Source organism: Eurypyga helias, unplaced genomic scaffold (assembly GCF_000690775.1).
Source record: "Eurypyga helias isolate BGI_N326 unplaced genomic scaffold, ASM69077v1 scaffold6789, whole genome shotgun sequence".
NCBI classification, from domain to species: domain Eukaryota; kingdom Metazoa; phylum Chordata; class Aves; order Eurypygiformes; family Eurypygidae; genus Eurypyga; species Eurypyga helias.
The window spans coordinates 7,988-26,145 of record NW_010273854.1 but is presented as its reverse complement, the minus strand read 5'-3'; the positions used below and the strand labels follow the sequence as shown (position 1 = coordinate 26,145).

Genomic DNA, 18,158 nt, shown 5'->3' with positions numbered 1-18,158 from the left:
GAAAGAGTGATGGTTTCAGTTTCCAGAAGTCAATTCCATTTCCCCATTGCTTGAGCTGTTAGGCAATGGCATTTATGAAGAGCCTGAGTGGTATTCAGCAATCCAGTGAGTGAGTGTTAGAAAAACTGGGAACCCTGACTTACCCCACTTGCAGTAGTAGTAGAGGAAACTGTAGTGTAGATGGATCTGAGAAAACCTAAAGCAACATACTGTGGTAACATCACTTGAGAGCTGCAAAGTGTGCAACAGCCTTCTAGATGCTACTGCAAGGAGTTTCCCTGGGGTAGTTATGAATGACAGTTGTTTTGATACAGATCACACCTAGTTAATCCATTTTCTGTACTGTCATCTAAGAAATTTAATTTCTATGGGGAGAACAAGAAATAGAAGAGGGACTGGTGAGGGGTGTGGAAAGATTTGTTGGTACCACAAACACATCTTGCTGTTGTGGAAATTAAAAACTAGTTTTGAATGGATTTGTTTGTTTTTGTTTTGGTAGAGGAAAAAGCCTCTTCAGCCTATATAAAAGGAAATAATTGAGAACAAAGATAAGGCTTTTGTGAGAACACCCTGTGCATGTCACTTTCGTAACAACTGGTAGCTAGTGATAAAAGAAAATAGTCCTTACTTCAGTGCATGTGAATCAAGTACAAATGCGTCTTATCAAGAAAGTTTACATAGTTTAATGCAGTAGAGATCTCCAGACTTGTTCTGCCTTTTCATCAAATAAAGTGGGAGATAAATTCCTTCACTTCTCCAATGGCCATTGTGTCAAGTCAGGTACAATAATAGTTCCTTACTTTGTCCTGATTCCCAAAACAGTATGGAGCAATAATCGAGGGTAGAAGGACGGGCACTGCCGCCTACCACAAGACTTCATCTATCTAGTTTTGTGCATCATGTGTATTTGTTTTTGTCTTTTTTTCAGGAATCCAGCTCTACAGAGAACCGTTATATCCAGATGAGTGAGATGTCTGTGGAGAGCCTGCTAAATTCTGCATCCTCGAGTCTGAAAGAAGTGGAGATACCGCGAGAGAAAATTTCACCAGGCACCTTGCAGCTGATAAAATGTGGCCACTATAGGAGCATCTACAGAGCACAACTGGAAACTGGGAGCCCTGGGAAGACTAAGACTGTAGTACTGAAAGCCTTACAAGGTAAGGCACATAGCCAGGATCCCTTTTAGTACACGTCTGTCAAAGACATGATACTAGGCAGAACTTCGCGGTCATTACTGGGCAAGAACAAGCTGTGTTCAGTATGATGTTAGCTAGTCAGAGTGGTGTTTTGGTAGGAGCATCTTGGCAGGAGTAAAGAAAGTTGCTGTTCATGTTGATTTTAAAAGATACTTGGTGTTTTCCTGTCTCCATTCGAGTTTTTTTGTTTGTTGTTTGGTTTTGGTTTGAGTGGGGTTTGTTGTTGTTGTTGTTCTTTCAGACCCGGATAGTCTCCAGGAAGTAAAGGATTTCCTGGGAACGATTAAATTCCATCAAAATCTTGGCCGTCATGAGAATCTGGTTGAAATGGTTGGATGCTGTGTAGACCAGCTCCCACTTTATATGATCATGGAAGATGCGCCTCTTGGTGACCTGTTGACATTTCTGTGGACATGTCGGAAGGTGAGTCAAAAGAAGGGATGATGGAATATCATCTTAAATTTCTTAGGTACATGTCTATTCATAAATCATTGTCCATTACTCATAGATGATTGTTTTAATCTCTCCATGCATCTATTTATATCAGTCTAAACTATTTCGATTCCCCTAAGAAGTTCTACACAAGTCTAAGCTGGGATAGAATTGGTGGACATCCTGATTAATATTATAGAGTTTGGAGAGGTTGACCTACGTCTATAAAACAAAGTCTTATTTTGCAAACCATTGGAGTGAGAGTTGATACAGCTACCTGATTTTTTAAAAAGTTTCAAATAATGACCCACTCTGAATGCTTTTAAGAAAACAGAGCAGTTACGATACCGGGGACGTAACTGAATGGCAACTAATTAATTAAATGACAGGAAACAGAGCTTAAAAGTGAAAGGTTGCTACTTGTACCCATGGTACGTGGAGGTCACCCATGACCTAGGTTTGTTGCATGTATCAATAACCCAGAAAAGGGAATGACAGTGAGGTGATGAAGATTTCCAATTATACGAGCCAGTACAGGCAAGGGCTGACCTTGAGGAATTGAAGAATGATCCTCCAAGATTGAGAGACTGGACAATAAAAAGAACAGATGAAATTCAGCATAGTTAAAAATGTAGTGATGGTCTCAAGTCTGCCCCTTGCTGATGAGGAGTGAAATCATAGGACTGATCATATGAGTGGCTGAGGGAACTGGGGTTGTTTAGCCTGAAGGAGGATGAGGGGAGACCTGATCACCCTCTACAGCTCCCTGAAAGGAGATTGTAGTGAGGTGGGTGCTGTTTTATTTTCCCAAGTAACAAGTGATAGGACAAGAGGAAACAGCCTCAAGTTGCACCAAGGGAGGTTTAGATTAGATATTAGGAAGAATTTCTTCACTGAAAGGGTTATCAAGCACTGGAACTGGCTGCCCAGGGAAGTGGTGGAGTCACCATCCCTGGGGATATTTAAAAGATGTGTAGACATGGTGCTCAGGGACATGGTTTAGTGGCGACCTTGGCAGTGTTAGCTTAAGGGTTAGCTTAAGGGTTGGACTTGATGATCTTAAAGGTCTTTTCCAACCTAAATGAATCTATGACTATATGAAAATATACAGTCCAATGAAAATATTAACTCAAGCCAAAAAAGAAATCAAATGTTAGGCATTATTAAGATAAGGCATAGAAACAAAACTCTGTCATGCCAGTGTATAAATCCATCAATCTCCTCTATCTGGAATGCTAAATACAGAGAGACTGCTTTCTGTCTTGATCAGCAGAAGCATGAGGTGGTAGCAAATAAAGCTAGTAGGTGCCATGTTCAAAGCAAACAAACAGAGGTGCTTCTTCATGGGAGCTGGCTAATGGAATTCCTTGCCACTGACTGCTGTGGATATTGCAACTTTTACGTTGGTTCAAGACAAGAGTGAATACATTCATGGAAGACAAAATTTCAGAGGTTACTGAACATGCTGAAACCATAATCACCTCATTGTGTGCTTACCTTATTCTCTTTCTCTCATCTAGATATCCACCTAGGGTTACTGTTACAGGCAGGGTAGTAAGAGAGATGGACTGCTGGTCTCAAACCAGATAACCATTTGTATGGTATAAATGTGCTTTTCTACTCATCATTCTAATTTATCTTTCATTCATCTCTATGAATTGTTATTCTCCACTGTCATTCTGCCCATTTCTGTGTAACCTATTAATCTCTTGTCCACCCTTCAGTTTACCCACCAGTTGTCTCTAGTGTATTTGTCTTACTCAGCACACCATCCATCCATCCATCCATCCATCCATCCATCCATCCATCCATCCATCCATCCATCCATCCATCCATCCCCCCACCCACCCACCCATCCATCCATCCATCAGCATCACCCATCCATATACCCTTACATTTCAGTCAATTTGTGACCAATTGTGAAATTAACGGGGGAAACATAAGATTAGCAAGTATTCGTTTTATTAGATTAGAAGGAGACATTCCCTGGTACGCTACAACTATGACGTTTGTTTGATCCAAGGTCTGGTCTTTTGTCCCTAGGATGTAATGACAATGGATGGTATCCCCTATGACCTCACTGAGAGGCAAGTGTATGAAGTTGGACAGCAAGTTGCAGCAGCTCTGGTAAGTCTGCCCACATTCTCTGCATTTTTATTTTATTGCTTGTTTGTAACACAAGTCTGCATGGTGGCCTATGTCTCCTTGGCCTAAGCACTGACAATGTGCTTTGTAAACTGAGCCAAATATGCTTGCATTGTTTTGGTGAGCATACACCTCTATTCTGCAGCATGGATGATAGGCACAAACTAAGTTTCTATCAATTAAAATTCCTTTTAAAATTAACATGGTCTCTTTCTTTTCCAACTTTCCAGGCTTACCTTGAACAGAAGAAGTTGTTCCATGGCGACATTGCTGCCAGGAATGTCCTCCTTCAGCGCAACTTCACTGCTAAACTCTGTGGTTTGGGTCTGGCCTATGAAACTCACACATATGGTACCAACTCAGTCACACAGACTGTGCCAGTCAAGTGGCAGGCACCAGAGCGCCTCCTGAAGAAACCCCCCAGCATCAAGGCAGACATGTATGATTTAATTTTTGGCCTAGAAGTTCATCTGTCTGTTGTGCCTGGCTCTTTCGCTCCTTTATGTATTATTTCATGTTCTGAACATTAAGGCATATCTAGTCTCAGCACAGTGCTCCAGTTTATGTCTCATACCTTCTCTTCTCATTTCTCCAGGCCATGCATAGTTGTTTGTATGTATTTAAGCTAACTAGAATGGAAACTTAACATGGCTTTTTTTTTTCTTTTCTTGCAGATGGTCTTTTGGAATTCTACTGTATGAAATGATTACATTAGGTAAGAAGATTTAATGATAATAAAAATGTATGTAAAGAAACAGAAAATTAACAAGACCTTACATTTCAGAATGAAAAATTGGGCCATTTAAATAAGCATCCTGGTTTTTCCAACTTGCAAAGTTTCGACAATTCATTTTAGACTTCCTGTCAGTGTGAATTGTGGTAGGAAAAAAATGGATTTTGGTAGGGAAGGCAGGCAGTCTTATAGAGAAGTTGCTATCTGCAACCATTACCTTACAGTTTTTCTAGTGTTGGATTCCTTTTGCCTTTCCAGGTGCTCCACCATATCCTGAGGTGCCACCTTCTGACATCTTATTGTACCTGCAGAGACAGAACATTATGAAGCAGCCCTCAAGCTGCCAGCCAGCCATGTAAGCCATCTGCTTTATGGACATTTGAACTTGAGATCTGCAGAGCTAAATGAAAATCAGACATACAAAACCAGATTGTACAGAAGAGCTCTAAGTCTAGACTGTACAAAACAGTAACCTCTTAGCTGAGGAGACTTGTTCTCATATGTCTGCCACATTTCCTTACTGGATTTTGTTGCATGCAACCTTGAATGCCAAAACCTCTCTTTTCTGCTTTTGAAAGTTGTTCTTGTTTCTGTTTCCTTGTCTGCCCTTGCACTTTGTTGCTGCATTGCTTCCCTGCAAGGTGAAGGACTGTTCTGGGGTAATCCTTCTCTTCTAAGTTGTGGGATTCTCCCCGAAATGAACAAAGCATCCATGGGGAATATCTAAGGTATTGTATTTCCTTTTGTGAAGACATGGGTTTTTTTTAATATTCAGAGTTTTTTCCATCCATAAGGAATCCCAGTTGCTGTTTCAAAAGGGAATACCAAACAATCTTTTTTCCCTTTTCCCCTGCAGTTGACATCCTGGCAAACAACTGCACACCTTTGTCCCCACACATTATTATATGATTGTAAACATCAAAGGGTCAATTAAAGAACATTATATGAAGCAAAGAAAGAGGAGGTCTCTAGACATTTCAAATATTAAATTACTTGACTGTAGTAAAACTTTATGTTGCTGCTTCTCATTCCCAGCACCTCCCTACTTCTTCATCTTACAGGTACAGCATCATGAAGTCCTGCTGGCAGTGGAATGCAATGAACCGACCTTCTCCATCAGGCCTGATCCGGTCCCTACAAGCAGCTATGAAGAGCAGCAATGACCGTGCAGTGCTGCAGGTGCCTGAGCCAGTGGTGCCTGAGCTCTATGCTAACGTTGCTGGTGTTGATGTACAGAGTCTGGTGACTGAAGACACGATACTTATGTGTCGGTAAAGAAGAAGCCTCTTGAGTTTGCCCTTTCTAGACACTTTGCAAGCCCAGGATGAGGTGTGTATGCTGGGAAGGATCCCTTTGGTTTTTAAACACGTTACATATATCTTGAAGTTGTGAATATTTTTCTTTAATTTCAAAATAAGCAAAATATGTCTGTGAAACAAATTTTCTATCTGCCTTCTACTGTTTGTGGTTTCTGAGTTGACAGCACCTTAATGTTTAGTTCTCTAATTATTTTGGCACCTTGAGCAATAAAGGTTCTTGCAAAAAAATAAGCAATACACATTAAAGGAATATTTTTACTGTTCTGTGTGAAGAGTGGATTCAGTGTTCACTCAGTATCTCTCTAACCAGCATGACCCTTGTATGTGTTCGAAGTTGAAGGGCATAACGACCCACAGAAGGCTAACTGCAGTCAGTTGGATTCACTAGGTTTCAGTCTTTCATGTAGCTGAATCCCTGATAATTTCAGAACAAGTTGCAGGCCTGCAGCGAATCCTAAAAGGCCAAAATCATGTGTGTTAGCCATATAGAATGCAAAACTGAAAAAAGAAACAAAAAAAGCTAAATGACGGCTCTTTTAAAGGGAAATATTTACCCTAAAGGAAGTCTTCAGCCATCACTTTAGATATCAAACATATAGCTGCAAAAAGGAGCTTATATTCCATTTTCAGTCAATGTTTTGGTCTTCTTCCAAGGACAATGTTAAGAACTTGTCTCTTTTAAATTCAAAATAACATGAATGGAATAGTTGTTTTTCCTATATCAGGTAGGCTTTATAAGAAACTAGGTTTCGATCCAGAAATAAAAATAATGTTAGTTCACAGAGCACACACATTGCCACTGTATACCTGAACACTGCGCACTCCATGAGAGAGTGCTTAGTTAGCTTTCTGACTTTAATGTCCTTAACCACTTGTTGGTGTAAATCTGTCTTGAAGAATTGAAACACCTTCTTTTCAAAATGCAAAAACAGTTGCGTATAGTAACAGCCCTCACTTGAAAACAGGTTCAAAGCTCCCTGGTAAATTGAAGCCAAATTCACAGGTACCAGTCAGCTGATCCTTTTTGGTGAATAAACCATTCATTAAAAAGACATTTGCTTGGTTCATACCTCCCACCCAAGAATGGGATATTCTCAAAGGTCTTGCCAGTGAAAGGTGGGTGTGTTTCAGATAATACAATCTCAGAACCGTGAAAAGCAACCAAAGTGCTGCTGCAGACCTGATGACAAAAGCACAGTGGCTCATAGGGAGCTTTGTTAAACAGAGAGGTAAATGTGACAAGTGCATCACTGTTCTCAAAGCTCCCTATCTTGTTACATCATGGAAAGCAACGTTCTGGTTTACATGAATCCTCGTATTTTGTTTCTGTTATCAAAGCTCTGATCAAGAGAATCCATGGGAATTCAGTATACTGAGCACCTCACAGCCTCTAACAAAAGATCTGCTTTAGTTTCATCTGAGAGCAAATATGTGCCAAGTCCCTGCTTGTGAATTTGCCCACAGAAAGACATTTTCCTGCTATATGATAAGGTCTTTGGTTAATTTCCTTTCAATAAAATGGCTTGATTCTCAATGCGAGCATCCTTATTCTGGTTTGACTGCCTTTTCCCCAGGTTACCTTACATAGGTTTGAAAGTGACTGAATCTAAATTATATTAAGTTTTATAGTGGCATAAAAGGAATTATACATGTGGTTACCTTAGTGTGTTGGTTTTAGTCAGGACAGCATTAATTTTCTTCACAGTAGCTGGTATGAGGCTCTGTTTTGGGTTTGCCCTGAGAAGAGCACTGATAAGGTGTTTGTTAGCAGGTGCTGGGGAGTGCTTGCACCAAATTCAGGGTCTTTCCCAGCTTCTGATACTGTGTTCCCAACTGTCTTGCTACAAGCAATGGGGGGGGGATGACACAGTTCAGACAGCTGACCCAGACTGACCAAAGGATCACTTACTTCCGTTGCGCATCATGCTCAGTACGTAAGTGGGGAGTGGGCCAGGGGGCCATAGCTCCTTTGCTTGCTCACTTGTTAGTTCACTTGTTTATTAGCTTGATAGCTTGCTCATTTGTTAGTGAGTTGGTGTGTTGGTTGGCTTTCTTGGTTGTGCTGTCACTCATGGGGCTCGCATGGACTCTGCTGCCATCACTCTTGGGCTCTGACTCTCAGGCTCTCGCTACTCAGGACCTGGCTGTGTATTGGTCGGCAGGTGGGGAGCAATTTTATAATTTGTTTTATTTTCTATCATTTTAATTACTTAGTAGTAGTAGTATTGTTAGTATCACTACAATATTAATTTATATTTGATTATTAAATTGTTCTTATCTCAATCCATGAGCTTCCTTGTCTTTTCCTCTGAGTCCACTGGAGGAGGGGGAAGGTGAGCGAGCAGCTGCGTGGTACTTGATTGCCAACCGAGGTTAAACCATGACACCTAGTTTAACTACACTTCATGCTAAATAAAGTAGTCTACATAGAAATCTTTTCCACATGGCAGTCGGTGTTCATGCATGGGTCTAAATCTTTAGGATCAGTATAGACTCATGCATGGATTCCTCCTTAGGGAAACCACTGAAGGCTTGGTGAAAATTTTTCAATTGTTTTGTGGAGAAGTGTGGATTTTCAGTGAGAGATTTTATTTTATTTGTTTAATTGGAATAACTTGTTCCCATGAAAAATGTTGACTTTTAATTATTATGTTGAAATTTACTCCAAGATGGCAGGGCCATCTGCATAGTTCAGTCGGTCACTGCTGACTTTGTGTGAAGCAAAGGAGCTACAAGTCCTGCAGAACTCAGGGGATGGACTTAGCACCTGGACTTTGCCTCTCTATTTGCAACATTTCTGACCATTTGCCATCACAGAAAGCATGCGTTTACTGTTTCCTTGAAACCAGCCTACTACTTTCTGCAAGGTGACACCCAAGGCTTGGGGTGTAACTCTGTTCTGGAATGTGGGAGATTTCCTCTATCTGGAACAAAAGCAGAGAACCAAGACAGCTTGGTTCTTCTCCAAGACATTGCTGTCTCCTGTATTTTTGAAGTCATGACAGTGAGACCCTGTGCCTGAGCAGATTAGGTCTGCTGAGAGGCAGTATTAGGGTCAACAAGGGCTGTCTTGCCTCACTCTACTGCTCGCTTGAGAGTGAATTTGCCTGGCCTTGCTTCTGACAGGACAAGGAAGGAGCAGGTTGGTAAATCGTATGCATCTGAGTCTTTATTTGACCAGCATTCAATGTACCTGCTTATACAGGACCAGACACACGCAAACTGGGTTGTTTCACTGTCCTTCTCAAATGTAGATGCAGTATGTCTTTCATTACAGATAAAGGCTTATCTCTGCTACCTGCCTTCTTCAGCCATTAGGTCATCTTTTCAGTGAGAGACTGAATTAGCACCAACAGCTCTCCTAAGGATGAGGAAGTTCTGTCCAGTGCAGGCAAAGAGAGAAGAAAGGTTATGGTCCAAAAAGTGACAGCAGACAGGATGCACAGATCCTAAATTTTCATGGTGTGGTTTGGCTTTACCATGCTTGGGATTTCCTGAAACCATGACGAGCCATTAGCTTTTTAAGAGTCTTTTTGAACCCTCTCGGCCTCCATAATTTTTTTTTTGTTTGTTTGTTTTTGTTCTACAGTGGGCACATAGCAAGGGATCCCCATTTTAAACACAACGGAATAGAGATACTGCAGTGCTCTTGCCTGCTCTTCTGTGGTCACAGAATTGCCTTTTTTGAGGGTTGTGGTTTCATCATGAGGATGTGAGAATGCATCTGTTTAGGCTACCACCTGCAGCTTGTGGTTTTATTTATAGCAGGTACTGCATTATCAAGAAATAGTGACAATTAGAAAAAAGCCCCAACCCTCCCCAAACCATCCAAGATACATAAAAGTGCTATTTTTTTCACATTAGTTAGTCTCATATTTATAGAATGCTTTTATGTGTCTTTATACCTATGACAAAAGGAGGAGGTGGCCTGGAGCTTTCCTCTTGCCTTGCTTTTAAGCAGTTCTCAGTGTCATCCACTTCCGCAAGGTGTGTTTTACTCCTGTAGCTTTGTGTTTTACATGAGAGGTGTTGCTCTTCTGCTCCCATGTCAGCATAGCTCCACCCAAAGCATGTTGCAGCTGTAATTCAGAAGTTACAAGCTCATTCACCTTGAGAGTGGTTTTCCAACTCTTCACCAGCATTCTCGATCTTGTTTACTTTCTGCTGCTGCCATCACCCCGCACGTGTTGTGCTGTATTTGTCTTCGCTGGGGCAGCCCTTGCTGTCAGAGGTGCTCTGCGGTGGCAGCCTAAGGACCAGCCATGCTTCACTGCAGTGGTCGCTCTCACTAAGGCAGGGGAAGTTTCTTAGATGTCAGACCAAATAGATGACAAAAAAAATCCTTGTTACAGGGTTACGGGTGCTTTTACTTCACACAGGTTCATAGAGGATCATTTCTGACATGAGAAACAGGCAGCAATGTGACAAAGGCCAGACCTATCCCACAGGCTGCAGCGTCTGCCTTGTCTCCCTACAGTTGCTGCAGCTGTTTGTATGGCAGGACTGACTGGTCTGGCCACATCTGCCCTGTGAGGTGGACTTCCTTAAAATTAAGAATTAATGCTGTGATGCAAGAGACGGACTTTACTGTACATCTGGTTTTGTTTAGTTGCAACTGCAAATCTGCGTACAACTAAACCAACTCCACATGTAGCTGATTCATACATTTCAGGTAACAGTAGGACCTGTGCTGTCTTGTAATACGCTGTCAACTTTCAGAGGAAGCCTGCCACTTTTGAACTGCTATAAGAATTGAGATACTCCTACTTCTCTTTCTGGGTTATCCTACATACATACTGATTTGGTGAAGCTCTTTTCTAAGCAACTCTTTGGGCGACTGGTAGGTATGTGAAACTGATAACCCATATGACAAACTTTAAACTGCTGGTTTGGTGATGTTCATGAAAACATCTGACTCTTTTGTGGCTTAGCACTTGCTATCCAGCAATTTTTTTTCCGAATGTTAATGAATGCTATCTTGGTTTTCTTACTGTAAATTGTTAAGGATTATAATATTTTTATCTCAAATTCCTGTGGAAATTATGTCTGTTCAGGATGCTGTCTTTCCCTCTGGGTATTTCTGATAATCCCAATTTTGCCCTTGGAATTTTATTTTCATTCCTCTTTTTCTTGCAGTTCTCTTCTGCAGAACTCATTCCCAAGAATCTCCTATGCATATGTAGCAAGCTAGCCTGAGCTGCCGTCATTGACTTTCAGCAACAGTGGCTTGAGCACTATATCAAAACCACTCTTGATTTAACATCACACACGAAAATACAGTAACTCTTTCTTATTTTGCCTGGCATGAGCAAGCCTGGGGAATGGAATGAGGTTATTCAATACCCAGCAAAATAGATGGATTTCATATAGCTTGCCAGTAATCCAAGGACTTTTGACTATGCCTTATGTACAAAACATACCCAGAAAGCAAAAACAACCAGGAAACACACCTAGTCTAGTCCATGACTGGACTTATGCCAGGTAACATTAAATCACTGGGGACTGACAACAAATGCCTGTTTTTTCAGGCCAAGTGATTATCGTGGTTTAGCCCTGTCTGGCAATTAAGCACCACCAGTTGCTCTACCATTCCACCCCTCCACTCCCAGTGAGGAAGGGTCAGAGGAAAACAAGGGAGGCTCGCAGAAGTTGAGATAAGAACTATTTAATTATATAAATGAAACTTATGGAGTTACTAACAATGCTGTTGCTAATCAGTAATTAAAAGAACACAAAACCAGAACAAATGATACAGGATCTCACCACCCGTGCGCAGATACAGCCAGGGTTCCAGGTGAGAGGAACACCAGTTTTGTGTCTTCACAAAAGAAGCCTGTGTAAACCCAGGCTCAAGACAAGGGACGAAAGAAGCCTATGTGAACTCAGTCTTAAGAAGGAATATTTAAATTACATGATCCCTTGAATATGTTAAACCACCTGAATATCTGGAATATCTAAATAACATGAATATCTTGATTATGTCAAAAGAACATTTTGTCTTGAAAGTCTCAGGCGGATGGGCAGTCTGTACACTCAGAGCACCTCAGCCCGTGGGGAAATGAGGAGGGTCTCTTGCGATCGGGAGAAGTAGGATAAAAGGGGGCTGTGTCCCCCTGTAGGCCGAGGGACCCCCCAGGAATATGTCTTGTGGACTCTCCCTTTATTCGAATAAAGTTTTATTATTTTTTTACAGGACTCCACTGTCTCCTTTGTGAACACTAACTTCTGGGAGCGTGATTTTCCGTACACGGGCAAGGCGGAAAAATAAATCCAAAAACCCCGAGAAAGGAGAAAAAACAAACCGGAGAAAAACACCCTCAATCAGCCCGAGAGCCGAGAGCAGGGAGAGGAAAAAAACCCTTTCACACCCCGACTCCTAGATCAATCTGCGTAGCAAAAGACGCTCCTTCTGCACTAAGCACACACCACGACGTCCCAACAGAGACCCCGCGGGACCCCTCGCCGGAAAGCCCCGAGCCGACTGTCCACTCTTGATGGTCCAAGGGTGGAACGGCATCTGACGTAGCCTGCCTGGCAGTAAGTGATGGGGTACGCTTCAGTTGTGAAGAACTGTTTGGAAAATCGTACTGAAATCTAGATGGTTTTAGAGCCTCTTTAAAACTGAGTTCAGTGGTTGTTGGTTTGTGGGTTCCCTGCCCTGTTGTTGAGCTGTAGGGGAGCAGCCGGTCAATAGCAGTTGAAATGCAGTGTGGAAAGCACAACCAGTGTTTTCTTCTGTGTGCTTCTGTACTTCTAGAGCCAACTCGACATGGATGCAATTGGCATGTGAAATACCATATCAAATAGGGTAACACGGTTTTAAAGTCTTGGATCATAGTAAGGAAGACATGTATCTGTAGATCCTGCATCCCTTACAGTTTCTTTTAAAGCTGCAGCAACTATTTCTGGGCTCCAGCTGGCCCAAGACTCGCACAACTCACAGATCTTCCTTCTTACTTCCCTCTTGGGACTGATAAATGTTTCTTACCCAGCATGGCTTTTTTTCCAATTCGTGTTAGGGGCACAGATTTAAAGTTTGTTCTGGAGTTGTTTCTGGGCTAAGAAAAGAACATGTGACGCTGCAGATCATGGAGTGTGAGTGGGGTGGCTTAGCCTTCACTGGCAGGTGAGTAGCTGGCTGTTTTTTAAGCTGAAATCTCTTCTTCCCTGCTGCTGTTTTATGTAGCAGTGCTGGATGCTTTTGAGATGTTCTGTGATAGAGATTTCTTTCTGTGTATTGAAAATGCCTCTACCATGGTATTTTGCAGCTGCTACCTCATTAGACATGGAAGCATGCATGGGGAGTGTCCCAGCCTGTGCACAGATGTACAGCCCCTTGTTTCTCCAGGTTCTTGGCCCTTGGCCAGCTTCACAAATGCTGCCTATAAGCACGGTCTGCTTTATCCCCCAGTACGCTGCATTCACAGAAATCACTCCTTTCCAAATATCTCTGTTCAACCTTGAGGTTGAATTTCCATCTCAAAGTTGTTTTGTGTTTTTTTGGTTTTTTTTTTTTTAAAAAGGTAAATAGGCAACTTGTCTTTTTGTCATGTATGGATTAACTTGGTAAACACAAAAGTCTTTTACAACCAAACCAACTTGCTTCACCCTGTCCTTACCTTCTTTACCCTCTGCTTCACTTATAGTAACCACTTCTGACTGGAAAACTTAGAGCAGACCTGTAGTGTGAGGAAGCAGTGTTTAATTGTGCTAGGCTCAAGCTGCAACACCACCAACAAGGCATGTTATGAAATATTATAATCCTGTTTAGATCAGAGTTTAAATTGGTGCTGAGTGGTCAAGGAATGATTTCTGTCCGGACTAAATTTGAAGTTTTTCTTCTTGGAGCAGTTTTTGGTAGAAGTAAAGATGCCAGCATCCAGGGTTTAAGAGCCAAAGAACCGTTAAAGAGGAAGTGAAGAGGTAGGATTACAGAAATTGATGAGCTATTCATGGCAGGGGAAGAAGCTACTGTGCTGCCATTCTTGCCTACATCCAGTACCTTCAGAAGGTGCTGGATGTGCTTACCAGGAAGCTTGTTATTCACATGCTGTTGACGTTGACAGCAGAAGACCAAGCCCTGTCATGAGACCCATGCTGTGCCTTTCTTCCTGCTTTCTGTCAGTCACTGCAGACATTCTTCCCCTATTTCTTCATTAATAACACAATGCATGTTTGCTCTGGAAGATACATTCCGTCCTGGAATGACATCTAGAGCACTTCAGTGCAGTGCGCAGGGAGAATTTAATATGTCAGAACAGGACCTGGAAGAGCCTACCAGTGTGGTAGAGTAATAAAGCTAAGGCTATGTAGAATTTGTTCAAAAATCAGTGATTTTGAGCACAGTTGCCTGGTTTGAGATTGTTGACCAGCACCTGCACTGGAATTGTTCTTCATGGTAATCTCAAACAAGGATGTTATATGGAAAATGCACTCTCTAGGTTCTTAGTTGTTAACAACTGGCTGCTTCGTCTGTGCTAGTGCGTGTTAGAATATTTTGTCTTCAGGGCAATGTTTGCTATGATATGACTAACTCCTTCAGGAGTGTTCAGACTAGGGTGAGGTGCTAGTGTGATCCATATCAATTAAATCAACTTTTGTTTGCAGGAACTGCTGAATGCAAACATGATAACTACCTCTTCAGTGAGAGGAGCTGTATGTGCCTTCTGACTCAGGGCTCATCCGAAGTTAAGTGGCTACAGTACAACGATTACTCAGTGAGCTGCTTTACGTGGGAAAGGTAAGGACAAAAGCATTTGAAAGAGCTGTGTTCTGAGGAAGTCTGGGAACCAACAAGAAATTAAATTAGAAAAATAATCCCCTATATGACAGTTTATTCTTTGCCAGGCACCACACTAATTCCAATGTAGATTATCTTGTTGCTGGTACCAGAGCCTGCTTTCACTCCAGAGGTAAAGCTGCCAAGTTACCTCACATTGGCCAAAGCACTTGCCTTCACTGGAATCCTGACCTGTAACTGGGGTTCCTGGCGATGGTGCCAGGCAGGATTGCTGGAGCACAGGCACACTGGAAGCAGGTCTGAATGGTGGTTATGGATGATGTAAACAGCACCAAATTTATCTTTCCAGCCATGGCTGGTGTCACTTTGGCCAAAGATGGGCCCTGAAATGAGGCACTGTTTGTGAAAACGAGGGCATCATGACGCCTGGTGATTGCCTCCTGTCCAGGCTTGTTGTTCAGACTGGCACAATGTGAGCACGCATGCTGAGCTACTCCAGATGGTCAGTGTGTGGCCTCTAGACATCTGTTGTTTTGGTTTTGTTGGAAGTGGGATTGCTCAGTGTTTGTCTTGTACCTGACAGCAGCAGGCTGATAGTCCTGCCGTTATCTCCTACCTGCAGTGTAACTGTGGTGCATGTCCCTAAGTATGCTGACCAGGGATGTAGTCTTCTTGCTGCACCAGGTGACCATCTCTGACCTTCAATCTTATCTTCTGTTTTCTTCTCCAGAGAACAGGTCTAGGAAAATGTAAGGGATGAAATAATGAGAGGGTTGCTTTGGTTCACTTAGGACTTGGAGTTTTGGCCATGCTATCAAAGGTATGCTTTTCAACGAGGCAAGAATATATGGTATTCCCATTTGTGTCTTTCTGTGGACAGACGTACTCAAAATCCTAATGTTCACTTTAATGATAGGCAGAGAGTGCTCGTGGTTACTGCAAAAAACGTTTTAACATCAAAAACGAAGTGAGAGAAAGAAAATCCTAAAATGGTGAACAGAAAATCATGGGACGACAGACACAGAACTTCATCCATCAAGACTGGTATTTACATGGCTTCTGCTTGCAGCTGAGTGATGGGCACATTTTGAAAATTCATCATGACCAGCTGTTTCTCCATCACATACAGGTACATGCAGCCTTGAGAAGTCTGCAAATTCCTTGCAGATCATCATGATTTATGCAATATGCAGATGTTAAAAACTTGAGTATTACAGTTTTACAGAAGCTTCTCTGCACGATTTGGAATTGGTAACAACATGTCAAAATAAGCTGAGGCTTGAAGGCAGCAGGCAAGCAAGGTGGAGAACAACAGTCGTGGTCAGGACCATGTTTATTCACTGTGTTACACTTCAGTGTTTTGTAAGTTGCAAACTGCCAAGAGAGGTTCCTGTGTGATGCTTAATACCCATGTTGGTTTTTGCCCAGCCTGAGGCACACACTGCATGCAAGACAAGAAATGCAAACCAAACACTAACCAGGTTTTTTCATTCCTACTTATATATAAAACCACATTATTGTGGTGAGGGCAACCACATCTGGGTTCAGGTGTTTAATCTAAACCTAATGTTTAAGAAACAATGAAGGAAATCTAGGTGTTGGATGACCTGGCACAGGAGACAGTCTAGCAGAGTACAACTCTGGAAATTGGTTTCCCTCCCACTCCTGCTGTCCCAGCTCAGTTCTGAACCTGGGAAACCTTAGTTTTCAAGTTCTGTTACAACAGAGACAATCCTGCAACAATGTCATAGGGAATTTTCACAACCAGCTTCAGGCTTTACAGCAGGTTACACCAAATCACACTGCAAGTCTCAGACTTCTCTCAGAAATGCAAGTTTCTCCCTTGATATGAAGAGCCATAAAGGCAACATGTTCATAAGGGGAAGAATACTAAACAGAAGGAGATGTCTGCTGAAAAACCAACAGAGACAATGCCTGCCAGGCTGGAACGAGACCTGGGAACCAGAATTATCCTTGAGAAGTGTAGCTGGCATCTTTGAAGTGAAGCTGGGTACCTAGATATCGGAGACAGCCTGAGATACCATCGGTAAGAGCAAAGCCAAGGGCTGTACCAGCAAGTTATTATCTGGAAAGGTGAAAAATAGTCTGGAAAAAAGTGGAAAACAACCTGAGAAAGTAAGAATCGGTAACTGCCATCGGCTGTTCTAGCTGCAAGAACAGGAGAAAAGTCTGGAAAAATAAATATTTGTTGGAGAGAAGATCATAATCTATTGGCTGCCCCAAGTGAAACATAGAAATTTGCTGCCTCTATTGGCTGCTCCAGGTGATGATGTCCTATACCCATTTATGTCTCTGTGATAGCAAAATTACTTATTTTGGCCTAAAATGGATCCTCTGTCTCTGCAAACTTCTTGAGCTGCACATAGTTTTCCTTTTCCTAAGGAAGTTGAACTCGCTACATGAACTTTTCTATGAGATCTCCTAGACAAATTACTGGGCCATCCCTGGCTGACTCCCAACTCTGTGATGTGGATCATCATTGCAGTGAGCCTCTCACTGTTATTTTATTGGTCCCACTTCGGGGTCCAGTTCTGGAGTTGGCTTGATGTGGTTCCACTTGTGGGATGGATTTGGCCTCCCACTTCATGGATCAGTTTGATGAGCACATACTGGTAATATTATGAACGTACCCTTACATATAAGTAACCTGTCATAAGTATATTTGCTGTTACGTTATTGGTAAGTTTGCTTTGTTACTGATGTTCTGTATATAGTTAGAATCAGAGAATCATAGAGTCGTAGAAACATAGAATCATTTAGGTTTGCAAAGACCCTTGAGATCATCGAGTTAACCTAGCACTGCCAAGCCCACCACTAAAGCATGTCCCTCAGCACCATGTCTACAGGTCTTTTAAACACCCCCTGTGGGATGGTGACTCAACCACTTCCCTGGGCAGTCTGTTCCAATGCTTGACAATCCCTTTGGTGAAGAAATTTTTCCTCATATCCAATCTAAACCTCACCTGGTACAACTTGAGGCTTTTTCACAGAATCATAGAATGGTTTGGGTTGGAAAGGAGTTGGAAAAGTTGTCTCAATATATTTGTATTTATTATTTATTATGATGCCACTTCTCATCATTTCTCCATGTCTCCTTCTGTCCCTTGCCCCAATGCACACCCACAACACTGCCTTGGGAGCAATGCAGATGCAATCCTGAACAGGGAAGGGACACCACAAGAAACCAACCAGCCAATGCCTTGTGTCTGTAAAAGAATTGAACCACATAATGTGGTTACAGATGACAGCATATTTAATATCATCAACGCATGAGTGCCAGCACAGCACCTCTCCATCTGACACCCCTGCCGAGATCACAGCCCCTCTTATCCACCACACAGGTGCCCAACTCACCAGTGCATCCACCTCAGTGCTCGCTAGCAAGCAAACTTACAAACTCACGCACTTAACTCACAGCCACCTCACACTTCCAGCAACCCCCGAGATACCATCACAGACCCTCTGCCCACCTGATACCCCTTCCCAGACCCAGGGCCTCCTACTCACCATCATGTGCAGCTTGGAGCTTGCTGGAAACTGCACTTGCACAGCCAGCACATGGGCTGCGACCC

At 42.3% G+C, this 18,158-nt stretch overlaps 1 protein-coding gene across 1 annotated transcript in view; it reads left to right on the top strand.

Annotated features, from left to right (window-relative positions):
* The window catches only part of STYK1 (serine/threonine/tyrosine kinase 1), a gene marked incomplete at its 3' end in the record, with an annotated part of 25,805 nt that overhangs the window by 1,315 nt on the left and 6,332 nt on the right, over positions 1–18,158 (top strand). The window contains exons 3-9 of the mRNA XM_010159623.1: positions 929–1,157; positions 1,438–1,619; positions 3,672–3,755; positions 4,004–4,212; positions 4,448–4,488; positions 4,765–4,861; positions 5,568–5,777. Coding sequence (XP_010157925.1) covers positions 929–1,157; positions 1,438–1,619; positions 3,672–3,755; positions 4,004–4,212; positions 4,448–4,488; positions 4,765–4,861; positions 5,568–5,777 — 1,052 coding nt within the window. The remainder of the gene's footprint in view (positions 1–928; positions 1,158–1,437; positions 1,620–3,671; positions 3,756–4,003; positions 4,213–4,447; positions 4,489–4,764; positions 4,862–5,567; positions 5,778–18,158) is intronic.